The sequence below is a fragment of the Clytia hemisphaerica genome, unplaced genomic scaffold, assembly GCF_902728285.1.
Source record: "Clytia hemisphaerica strain Z4C2 unplaced genomic scaffold, Clytia hemisphaerica genome assembly, whole genome shotgun sequence".
In the NCBI taxonomy this organism is placed as follows: domain Eukaryota; kingdom Metazoa; phylum Cnidaria; class Hydrozoa; order Leptothecata; family Clytiidae; genus Clytia; species Clytia hemisphaerica.
This window is the reverse complement of record NW_027104306.1, coordinates 24,550-37,274: the sequence shown is the minus strand read 5'-3', so window position 1 is coordinate 37,274 and position 12,725 is coordinate 24,550. Positions and strand designations below refer to the sequence as shown.

The following is a 12,725-nucleotide window of genomic DNA, read 5'->3' as shown; positions in this document are numbered from 1 at the left end:
ACATTTTAAAAAAACTGACTTTTAATAATACTGTGAATTTGAAAAGCTAAGAAAAAGCAACTAACAAAAATCTAGGTTTTTATAAAAAATAAATTCCAGGAAAAAGTTCCAGGTAGACAAATCTTATTTGACACTTTGTATCACAATTAAGATTTGACTTTTTCTCGTTCAAAATATTTCTTAAGCCAATTTGTAGTGTTACTTTAGAAAGAGCCTGAGCTTTTTATTCAACTTCATTAGACTCTTTTTCAACAGCATCAGAGTCACCAATGACATCATCTTCAACCGTTTTGTCGTTGATCTTTTCAACAGCACTCAAACCGTCTACTCCTTCTCCTTCTTGGGCGATGTCTTGAGATTTTTGTGTCATTCCATCAGATTCACCCACAATAGCAGCCGAGGTTCCAATGGCATCATCTTCAACCGTTAATTTGTCATTCTTCATTTCAACAACATTTAAACCGTCTACTCCTCCTCCTTGGACGATATCTTGAGCTGCTTGAGCGATTTCATCTTCATCACTGGCGTAAGCATCACTTTCTTCTTGATCTGAGTTTTCCATTACATTCATATTCCCTTCTCCTCCTTCTTGGGCGATATCTTGAGCTGTTTGCTCAATTTCATCTCCATCACTGATGTAAGTATCTCTTTTATCTTGTTCTGAGTCTTCGTTGTCTTCTTTGGTTTCTTGTTCGTTAATTTGATCGTTATAATCACCTTCCCCGGTATCTTGATTCGCAGAGCTGTCTTCATCATTAGAATAATTATCATTTTCAATCACATCTTCTTCAACTTCATTTGATTCTTCTTCGTTAATTTGATCGCTTTCCTCTTCCTCTTCATCAGCGGTATCATTACCAATGGATGAATCTTGCTCAGTCTCTACGTTGTTGATAGCACCAGGATTATTTTTGTCAATGGTCTTAAGGTCATCTTCTCTTATAGCGTTCATAGTAGCGTCAACAGATGTATCACCCTCATCAGAATTCTCCTGGCCATCGGGAAGGCCGTAATCTTCAGGATAAGGATCGTTAATTTCTCCAGTAGTGTCGATGTCGTAGTTCGATACAGGATCATCAACGATAGGCTCGTTTACTGTTGGATCGTTGTCATTGCCCTGGTAGTTACTGAAACCATCAGAACTTTCAGCATCAGGAACGTTCAATTCTCCAGCACTATCGATACCATATCTTGGTATTGGGTTATCAACGATAGGCTCCATCTCAGGTTCAGCTTTTTCCGTTGGATTGCCATTATTGACTGTTTGACGCTTCCGATTGAGGAATTTTTGAGTGTCAGCCAAGACTTTGTTGACCAGGACTACCAAATGATTCAGTTTCGTTTTTCTTTTGATTCTCATTTGTAAAGGTTTTCCGTTGTCATTATCACTCCCGAATGTTTTCGGTAATTCAGGCTCCCTTTTACCAGGTGATCCTATGAATAAAATAGAGAAAACAAAAATTATACCAACGATACTGTCGTTAAACTTGACTACATCAGTTTACGTTTAATTTTTTAGCATTTTTGCCTCGACATTTGTATTGAAATTTTAACTTGGACATTAAGGTTTATCTGGGAGCTTTTTCTGTGGGCAGAGAAGGAAAATATTATGAGATTGCCAAAGACTTGAAGATTCTATGAGTGAGGTTGAGAGGTGTGTTATTTGAGAAATATTTTTATTTCACTCATTAAAGATAATTAACTTTTGTTACGCAAAAGACCCGTGCCGGGACTGGCTCCGGTAATAGTATATAGCTGATTTGTTCTAGGACAATATAATGATGTGTTCGATAAAAAAGATTCCATCATACCAGTTTTATCAGCGAGGAAATCATTTTTCAGATCCATCTGTTCTTTCGTAATTGACGGTACTGGGAATTCTAAGAAAAAGGTTTGAAAGTAATTGTCAATTAGTATCCACCCTGAAAAGCTTTTTAATATACATCAATACCGATTAATAATATAAATCACACAGAAGATTGTAAGAAAGTTATGGGGTTTAATTTTACTTCGTCCCCCAAACAAAACAACTAAAACATCATGTCAACTAGAGAAGACTAAAGAAGACTATGACACTTAACAGGTTATATCCCAAAATTGCAGATTAAAAAAATATTTTGCTTGGTCAAGTGCTTTGGAAATACAAAGAATGAAATACCTTGTTTGTCAGAAATCGAAAAATCCTCTTTTGAATGTCCGGGGATCGCTTTTCCAGACGTCGATTGCAGCATCATGCAAAAAAGGGCCATATAAAACACGAGGTGTCGCATATTGACTGAAGTTTGCAAGAAATCTCCTGAAAATTATCAAGCTTGAAAATCCACTTTATTGCCTTTTAACCCAACGTAATTTTCTATGAAATTGTCCAACCCTTACCAGAATCGACTAGAAAGTAAAATAAACTATCCCTTATCGATTGTTATATATAAGTCTAAAACCTTCAATCATAAAGTTAGACTTCCGTGATAGTTTTCGATTACAGTTTGTAGCATTTGAATTTTCTAAACAAAGGCATGCTTTTTAGTATTAGCCTTATCTTTTTTAAAGACTTTCCATCCGTTTTGTATATCAAAAAATACTTGGAATGCATGACTGTTACATTTCCTACATATTAAAACATTTCCCTTACAATTCTTTTAATCTTTTAATCTCATAGCAAAGGTTTTCTGTCATTTATGTGCTCAAAAGAAATATTTTGGTGAAAAATCGAAATCTTTACTTACCACCACTTAGAGATGTCATCCGAAATGGTGTCGGTCTGCTCCCACAATTCTCAAAACATTCTATCCAATCTGTCATCTAAACAATAGGGAAAAATGGAGTTTGAGACGGGAAGTTCCGAGAATCGCAGAAGACTCCCGCTGGTGAATGCCATGAGCAGATAGGAGCTATTTAAACAGGGTAGTAAAGATACGAGTTAAGAATTGAATGGGTCTTGCTAGACTAAAATGGAAAGAATTGATCCTGTAAAACTTAAAAGCAATCCTTTGTATATGATTTTGTGATTTTCGTGGCTGGGTTGATATGAACGCATTATGTTAGATATTTGATTAGACATTCAATTTTTAATACTTGGTTTCATCTATCTAGTACCCGGAAAACTAAAATATGAGAGTTAAGATCTTTAACAAGATTAATGTAAATGAAAAGGCTAGTGCTGACAGTCTATAAAATGTCGCTGATAGATTTTCGACAAGGGAAAAACTAAACGCGTCCTTTAAGATTTCTCTCACTTTTTGGCCCATAAAACGTAGAAAGTCAACACTCAACTATTCAGCGTGTAAAGTCTGTCTCAAAATATTTTTTTTTTCATCACATCAATCATCATTTGTCGGATCATCATCACATTTTCAAGCCGTATTCGGTTGTGTTCAGATAGTAAAATAGTTCATCTAAAGTCTGTCTCAAAATAATTTGCAGCTGAGACAAAAATGGCTATAACTTTTGATAGAATTTGAATGAAGTTGCAATTTTGTGCTCGCTGAAAAGATATTTGTGAGTGGAATATTATCAAGCAAAACAAAAATTATTGCTGGTTGACTCTATAAAGTAGTAAAAACGACAAAAAACAGCCTTTTGTCAATCAACCAATAACAAACTTTGTTTGGTATCTTTTGATTGAATGAATATTTTTGAAAATTTCTACAAGAAGTTGATTTTTTTCTTCTTCATTTTTCATTCTCATTTTTCTTTATTTTTCAATTTTTTTTTGCTTGATAATATTCCACTCACAAATATCTTCTCAGCGAGCACAAAATTGCAACTTCATTCAAATTCTATCAAAAGTTACAGCCATTTTTGTCTCAGCTGCAAATTATTTTGAGACAGACTTTAGATGAACTATTTTACTATCTGAACACAACCGAATATGGCTTGAAAATGTGATGATGATCGGACAAATGATGATTGATGTGATGAAACAAAAATTATCAAAAAGTTAAAATTTAATGTTAACCTGTTAATCTGCATATTCTACGTCTCAAATTGACTTGCAACAATCACTAAGCCAGTGAAATGATTGGTGACTGAATCTGTAAGCTTGTATCCAAACAATCAAGCACAAGATACAAAACATCAAGTCAAGGCTTTTTTCCATTCGAACAAAGTCAATTCACTTCCATTCCTAATAATCATTTCATTAGATTTTTAAATGAATTTCTGAATCTTTAGATTTTCATTAGTTTTCTAGAAGAAAAATAGAATAAGTGAATATTGTTTGTAATATTGTTTTAATCCATGCGTCTATTTTTGGCTGACACGAATGGTCAAAATATTTGATAGCTTTGTCGAAACCAAGATACTCCAGGTTCAGAATCTAAATAAAGAATATGTTGGCTATTCTTGGTTAACTTTGGGTGTTTTAGCCCTAATTCACAGGACTGTAACTTTTTATCTAAGGAGGATACGGAAAATCAGAACAGAAATTTAAAATTAATGAGATGAATAATTAATTAAAATTAATGAGATTCAAATATTCTAAAAAGTGTTATGTCATGATTTTTTAACCATCTTAATAATTTCATCTTTATTTTTTATATTCGATTCTACTAAAATTTTATATCGATCAGATAATTCTCCTCTCTAAGATTTTGGTACTGACGTACTGACCCACTTATTTGGAAGCGCATTTTTATCAAAACCAAGGCATTGGTTAAGAAAAGGTTTGCAAAACCAAAACAGGGATGTAACACCATGGACTAGGAAAAACTTGTTGTCCAAAGATAGCAAAGTTGAAAGTTCCTTGTGATGAAAATACTAAGAGTTCCCAAAAGCACTGACTTAAGATCCACCATACTTTAAACCTAATACAATATATATCATTTAGAACAGGGTAAATCTTTCTTTGAGCAGTAAGATATTATAAAAGCTATTTTCTTTAAGACAGCAGCAATCAACAAGAAAATTGATGAATTGAATAAAACCCAAATAACACAGCTTTCACTTTTTACACATAAGAGAAATCAATAAAACTATTATAAACTCATACAAATATAAAAGCTTTCTTTAAACTTTCAGAAGTTAAAAACAGAAAGAACAATCTTTATTACAAAAAAAGTGATTCATCCAATCATTTTCTTCCTCAATTATTGAAACGAAACCAACCAATCAACGAACCAAGATTCAATGTAGTTTCTTAAATCCATAAGTTTGACCAAAAAAGTTTGATAAAGTTTTCAATGATTGCTAAAAATTCTGATACAGTGGTAATGTGCCAAGAAATGGTGTATAAAATTTTCAGTTTTAATAAAATGTCAATTATACTTTGAGCATGTGACGTGACAGCTTATCACTATTGTAAAGGTATTCCATACCTTGTTACCAACATACTAAAATATGCACACAACTACCCTTGCTAAAAAATCCTCCACAGTTGACTTCACCAATATCAACAATCGACTTCTTATCAATCAGTAGCTATGTCGTGTTTTCCTTCTCTTGTTATTATTATTATTTTGATAATAGTCTCTATTGTTTCCACCATATTGTCGTTTTCTTGATGAAAAATCACCACCAGAAGTTAATGCTCGACTTCGATGCATCATTCGCAAAGGATACTCTGGTTCAGGATCACCAACTCTCGGAGCATCAGGGAACACTCTGGACAATAGAATGTACAAATTAATGTGAGTACAGAGTTATAATATCGTCCCTCGCATTTAAGTCATGTTTAATCTCAAAATTAATACCTTATGAAATTTAGAGTTTTACTGTGGTGGTCATCTTTGAGATTGAGATTGCCCTTTTTTCATGTAGAGGAATAGTCGATGTTTTCATATGACAAAAAGGCCAATCTCAAAGGCAGAACAGGATTGCAAGATTTCCAATTTTCCAAGACACTTATTTTGAGATTGAACCTTTAGTCATGTGAGGGACGATATCTGATAACATGGTTTCAACCCACTTTTCAGGTGCCAACATTGAAGCATGGTGCACCCAACGAGTTAGATCGCCTTGAGAAATTGCTAGGTTAGGCACCCCAATTTAGCCGATAATTTTTCTGAGTTGACACTTTTTGTTCTTTTGTCATTCCTAAAATCTTAATGATTTTTGAGATGGTTTGTTATTATAAGTATTCAATTAGGAAAATATACGCATCCATCAAAACAGCTAGGTACCCCAAATGAATAGGTAACCCCAAAGAATTGCAAAATATTAGCCCCAAGGCCCTAACCTGGTCTAGGTATCCTTCAGATTTCTGTGGGACTGACACTATGGATAATATAGGTTTTTAAGGCTTTTTATAAGAATGGTGTTTTTTTTTTGGCTGAGGGTGAAGTATTCTTAGAAACCTGTTTATCCATAACAGAATATATATTCTCAAAAAAAAAAAACCTACCTTCTCAATATAATGACACATCTTCTTTCAACAACATCTTGAGGTCTAATACAGTGTGTAACATTGTCTGCTGCGTAACCACTAAAAAATAAAAATAAAAAATTCATACTTTTGAGTCGAATGTTTTCAAGATTATTAGATGATAAATTAATACAGCAAAGAATTATATATCTCTTTACTATATCTGCTGTGCTTTAGAATGAAGATTTTTGAAAATCATTTATCACAAGAAATATAACACTATCATCAAAGGGGATCAAAAAAATTAGATCTTTAAGTGTTTCATGTAAATTACTTAGCGTATGATTCCTAAGTGTAAAATTTGCCTCAGACATGAAATTATAAAATTCTTGGAAACTTGACCATAGTTTTAACTCTGGTAATTAGGGGCTAACATATTGTGTAATTACAGTATATAATCCTATAAATAGGTGGCATGATAACCTTGTGGATCAATTTCAAAAAGGATTTTTAGCTCCCATTCCTTATATTCAGTGCCTGTCCTCTATTATATTTTTACAAAAACAATTTTCAATTTTTTACTGACATCAGAAATAGACCTTTCACTAGACACAATGTCATGTTGGATAATGAAAAACTCCAGCATATACATTGACACGTATTTAATGCATAGTTATTATTACCACCCGGATATCCAAGCTCAACATTTTAGAAAAAACAAAAATTCCTCAATATACAAACTTCTAAAAATATAATGAAAGTGCAAACCAATGTTTCCAAAACTTTCCTACCCAACCCAGGGCAGCCAAACGAAAATTAATGAAAAGCAGCATCACAAGATCTAAACCCATTTAAAATAAAACATCCAAAGATTACACCAAAGTCCATAAACAAGTTTGCATGTAACACCAATCATGTATGACCAACCATGTTTTCTTAGAAAATGAACTCGCCTCTATTTCTTCTTTTTCATGTTTTCATTTAACAGAAAGCTGTATGTTCAGTAGGAAATGGTGGTCACTAACAAGGGGGAAATTAACCTATTTTTGTTACAGAATAGCTAGCCGTCTCATGTTGATCAGGTCTTACAGCTTTAGCAGCGAAGTGAGGGCAAGCAAGCGGACTAAATTCTGATTTGAGAATGCAAATTGCTTTAGGAAGACCAGGCGGTAAACAAGAGAGATAAAATATAAAAAAAACACTTATTTTTTTCTTATTATTGCTTTGATGCTGGAGTAGTTTCTAATTACAGTATGCAAAATGACATTTCCTCTATTGCATCATTTTTCATAATAAAACCTCCCATTACAACATTTATTGGTTTGGCGTGATGTTTTTCTCAATGGCAACCAAAAATGCATACTAATAATTTGTAAAATTTAAAAATTTTGGAGAAAGAAATTTTCATTTTAGTCTAAAAATCTTTTCTGGTCTATTTGAAATGTGTGAATGTTTTTGTTGAGATTTAAATTGAATATGAATTGTGACGTCTAGACTACCATAAACTGCTCTAACTTGGGACGTATGGACAAAACATGGGACTGTTGATATCTGGCCTGTATTTTCACTTAATGTTAAATGCCTTTGACAAGAAATTTGTTTTGATAACTCCACCAAGTTTATCAATCATACTTTCTGTCATTTTATGTCACGATAACTTTCACTTCTGATAGCACGCCCTTTTTTAACATTTTTGTTTTCATTCAAAATGACCGGCCGCCGATTGGAGAATTAGAGAACACCCGCCGCCTAACCGCCTATCGCCCAATGGGATAAACAAATGACGAGTGTGTAACTTGCTGTACGAGTGACGTCAAACGCTCCATCGTTTTGCCACTAATTTGGTCCTCTTCGTTCCAGACATTTATGTGTGTTCCACTACGGATTTTTTTCATATTTCGATTTAAAAGCCTACTCAGTGTGAAAGAGAAATCGTGTATTTTTTAATACCCCATTCATTAACTCAAATCAAGGAGGTTCATACAAGTTAGAGCAGTTGACGGTACACATGCAAATTTTCATGTGTTTTTGTTTTTGTACACAATTTTTACACTTGAGCAGGTCGTACCAATGTGATCAGTCAGGACCTCATTTCACTTTATCGATATTACGCAAACGGCAGTTTGCGCTAAATTATTTTGGTTTCACTTTCGATTTCAAGCAAAGGTCTTAGCAACAGGGCGTGCGTACATAGCAACGGGGCTGGGTAGAAAAATCTAAACATAGAATTCAAAAAAAATACCGATCATTGTATAGAGCACTAAAAAATACCCTCTTTCTATGTTTAGTTTGTTCTACCTTGGATTATAACTGAAAATATCTTCAAATAACCTTTGCCCGCTATCAGCCCGCGCAGTAATCTTTGCCCGCTCCAATTCTTAGATAATGAATAAGAGAGGTGCGCTTAGCTAAGCCGTGCTCGCGGGCGATAAATTTATGTTTACTTTTCTTGTATATTTTAGTGGTATTTATCCAATGAAAAGGATGTTGACATAATATGCACGGCGCTGACAAAATATGCACGGCATTGATTATGACATCATAAAATATGTCAATATCGATTCAACGCCTGTTAAAGAAAATAATTTGTAAATAGTTCTTTTTATCGTAAAATTTAGAAATACGAGCAAAAAAGAGTCAAATCTAATATTTGTTTCCTATCTAGATTATATAAGCGTTAGAATACGGTAAATTTTCACGAAAAATATTTTGCGATGGCGGTGCGCCCAATCGCGCCCACGGGAAAGTTCCAATTTTTAATTATCGAGAAATCGGGGAAACTGGTTCACCACGTGGATAAAAAAACGTACGGAATGAAACCTGAAAGAAGGTTTTTAAACAGATTTATTCAAATAAAGCTATGAGGTTCATTACTTGTGGATCTTAAAACCTACATAAGCAAACACGTAAGTTGTTGGGAAGGAAAGAGTAAACGCAAGACAGAAGGTTTGGTTGTGTTGATCAGGTATGTTTTTATTCTATCCGAACTAATGTTATAAAAGACCAAAGAGGCCCTGACTGAATGTGATCATGTATGTTTTCTTGCCCCTAACTAATTGAGTCAAAATGATAAAAAGGACTAAAAAACCTGGGTAGGATTCAGTACCTGATCATTGTTAGTGTTCCTCTATCCAAAGGGAGTGCCAGTGTTGGTTCTGAAGTACGGATTGGATTGAATGAAAATTTGACACCAAATGATAGATAAGACTTGCTGTTGAAACTGATGGATATGATTGGACGATCAAAAATGTGAATTGGATCAATATGGGAAACAATACAACCTCCAGGGAAATACTCATTGACAACTGCACTGTTGATCCATCCATCAGGAACCAGCTTCTCTTCATAGACTTTTTGTACGATATGCTTTTGTATCCATTTGGGAATTTCATCAACATCTCCTTTAACGTGGAGGCGTTCTTGACCTGGACCTTTATGCTCCATTTGTTTTCCATATGTATAACCCTCACCAAAGAAATATTTATTTCTTAAAGGTGCTCGATCATAAGTTTTTTGTTTATAAAGTCCACATAAAGCTTTTTCAGCAATTTGATCAATTTTCTTTTCAATCTTATGACACATAGAATCATCAAAGAAATTACGAATTTGTTTGATTCCTTTGTGAATCTTTTGAAGCTCACTTTCCTCTTCATCTTCTTGCTCTTGGCCATTTTCTTTCCCATATTCAATAGATGATCTTCTTTTTCGAACTGAATCTCTACTGATCTCACTTTTTTGCCTACTCCTGAGCTTTTCCTCAGGAGATGGAGGCTCTATTAGACGTCTCTCCTCATCATCAGGAGATTCCTTCTTTCGTGACAACCGGCTAGATTTTTTACGTTTGTCCTTCTTTTTCTTTTCAGATTCAGAATCAGAGTCTGACTCATTTTTTGTTGTACTCTGGCGATAAACTCTATTCTTCCTCTTATTAGGACTTTCACTATCAACAACATTGATTTTTCGAAAAGTTATGATTTCCTCTACTTCACCACCTGTCTCCTTTTCAGGAGATGAATCAATACAAATAACCTGTTTTTCATCCCTTGTGTGAATGGTCTTCTGCTTGAAAGGTTGCTCTTTACGTTCCTCGTCAGATTCAAGGATTTCTAAAACTCTTTCTGTCATTTTTGTTTGTACTTCTTCAACTTCAAAAACTTCTTCAACCATTTCTTTTTGGAACACACTCTGCTGGAAATTTTTTTTGACTGTCTCGATTTTCCAAATTTTGGAACCAAAGTTGCGAAATTAACTCGCTCATTCAGACTATCAGCGCAGCGAGTGCAGGTGCAGGACGTGCGCTGGTAGGGCAACTTTCTATGATGTAATCTTAAGGACCACTTTTTTCAGGTCGTTTGTTTACTTTGACATGATTACTTTCGCTTTCAAAAAAAAAATTCTGATGTGTGGTGGTGCAAATCAAACCCTGCAATATTAATGCAATAAAGTCCTTGGTTTACACAATTATATGGGTATATAAAGCAGAAAAAGAACTAGCTCAATCATCAAATGGAAAAAGAGAAAAAGGAATATGCATTAAATCTTGAAAAAAACCTTCACAACAAAAAAGTAGAGCAGCAAGAGCGTGTTATAAAAGAAAGTTTTTTATCATTAATTTTTATGACCAGCTCTCACACCAACCAAACAGTGGATTCAGAAGAATATTGGTATGATAATGAATGGGAGTATTATGAACAAGAGACAATATCAGGTGACTTTTCTGTTAAACAGAAAACAGGAAAACGTCACAAAAACAAAAATCGGGATGTAGCAGAAAAGCAAAAGCAGGCTATCAAAACTGAAGTCAAGAAATCAAATGATGATACAGTGCAAGATTTGACGAAAGAGTTTTCCAAACATCCTGGATTCAGTGATGTAGGATCACATCAATTGAAAAAGGAAATCAATCGATCTTTGATGGTTGAAAACCAAAATGTTAAATGTAAGAACAACATTGAGAAGAAGTTGTTGAAAACAAAAACAAAACGGTTATCCAATTCTAATGTTGATCACACACCAGATTGGGAGTTTACACGAAAACCACACACACTATGGGAAGAAATGATTCATGCTGAGAAATTCCAACCGATTGATTTTTGTGAGGATGAACATTATTTTGTGACATTGGACTGTAAAGTTGAGTTACGATCCACGCCAGATTATGTACTCAAGAAATTGAATCACCAGCGCCGTAAAAGCTGGCATCCAAAAATAAGCCATGTAGATGAATGTTATCATGGAACATCAGATTTCGATCCTGATTATTGTTACTATCAATGCAGCTCAGCAAGAGGTTATCCAACGTGCTTCATTTGCTCATGTAAGCTTGGACCCTATGAACGACAATGGGTTAAACTGCAATGTGATCATGAATTTCATTATGAATGCATTTATAAATGGCTTACCTACTCAGATCAATGCCCAGTCGATTTTACATATGTGGCTCAAAAACTTTGAAAGATATTGAAAAAAATTTTAATCCAGCATACATGCCAAGAAACAATGTCATGTTGAACAAAATTATGTATTTTACGTGTAATAAATTTTTTATATACAAAACATCATTCAAAATCAAAAGCTCTTTTGTTAATTGAGACATGAAAACATTTAAAGTAATCAAATTTTATTTCTAGTTATGTTCGGTACAATATTTAAATTTTCTGTGTAGTCCTTGAGTCTGAGTTTCTTGTCCCAATTTCTGAGTCACTTCAGATTTTTCTGGCTAACTAATACATCCAGTGACTTATTATTTTGCAGATTTCTCTGTTGACGAAGGTATTTTTTATTCTACAAAGATTTTTATTATATATATTCGAATAAACATAAACATTTGCACTATTTTTTAATCTTTATTTTTATTTGTACAGTAAATGCTTTTTATATGCAGTGATAATGAACTTTCATGTTTAATGCTACTTATACTTATAGTTCAGAAATGAACAAAGAAAACTAATTAAATAAATTGATTTAATTTAATGCTACTTATATACATATACAGTGTGTTCCGCAAAGAAGTATACTCGAAAAAGTAAAATCGAATTACATGAAAAAACTTTAAGCTTAACCAACTTAAATTTTAGATCAGCTAAAGGCGCATTTTTTCAACGTTCTACGGTGAAAATTTCATTGCGAAAAAAGTCTTTGTTTTAGAAATATGAAGTTTCAAGCACGCCAAGCCCCCAAGTTGGAGATTAAAAAAAGTCGAGATTGAAAATTTTCAAAGCAAAAAAGCTAATTGACTTTTGATTGACAGCTCTCTTTTTATGTCATTTTGATAAAATTTTCCACTTTCATAGTCAAACCTATGCAACTTCCAAATCGAATTTCTCGTTAATGAAAAGCTGGCTGAAGATAAATCATTCAGCAATGGAAAGAAGAGGAACTTTCTGCTGCATATAAAATTAACTTTCTTGGACATTTCTACCTTTTG

At 33.7% G+C, this 12,725-nt stretch overlaps 2 protein-coding genes across 2 annotated transcripts; both read right to left on the bottom strand.

Moving 5' to 3' along the window:
• Positions 1 to 223: 223 nt before the first annotated feature.
• On the bottom strand, positions 224 to 1,689 carry LOC136817472 (otolith matrix protein OMM-64-like). Its single transcript, XM_067073800.1, has 2 exons — positions 1,686 to 1,689; positions 224 to 1,434 (listed from the first exon to the last, which is right to left on the bottom strand). The coding sequence occupies exons 1-2, from the start codon at positions 1,687 to 1,689 to the stop codon at positions 224 to 226; spliced, it is 1,215 nt and encodes a 404-aa protein (XP_066929901.1).
• A 3,222-nt stretch (positions 1,690 to 4,911) lies between these two features.
• Positions 4,912 to 10,526, bottom strand: LOC136817478 (RNA demethylase ALKBH5-like). The gene is made up of 3 exons (XM_067073807.1): positions 9,405 to 10,526; positions 6,338 to 6,418; positions 4,912 to 5,598 (listed from the first exon to the last, which is right to left on the bottom strand). The coding sequence occupies exons 1-3, from the start codon at positions 10,463 to 10,465 to the stop codon at positions 5,409 to 5,411; spliced, it is 1,332 nt and encodes a 443-aa protein (XP_066929908.1). The 5' UTR covers positions 10,466 to 10,526; the 3' UTR covers positions 4,912 to 5,408.
• Between the last annotated feature and the right edge of the window lie 2,199 nt (positions 10,527 to 12,725).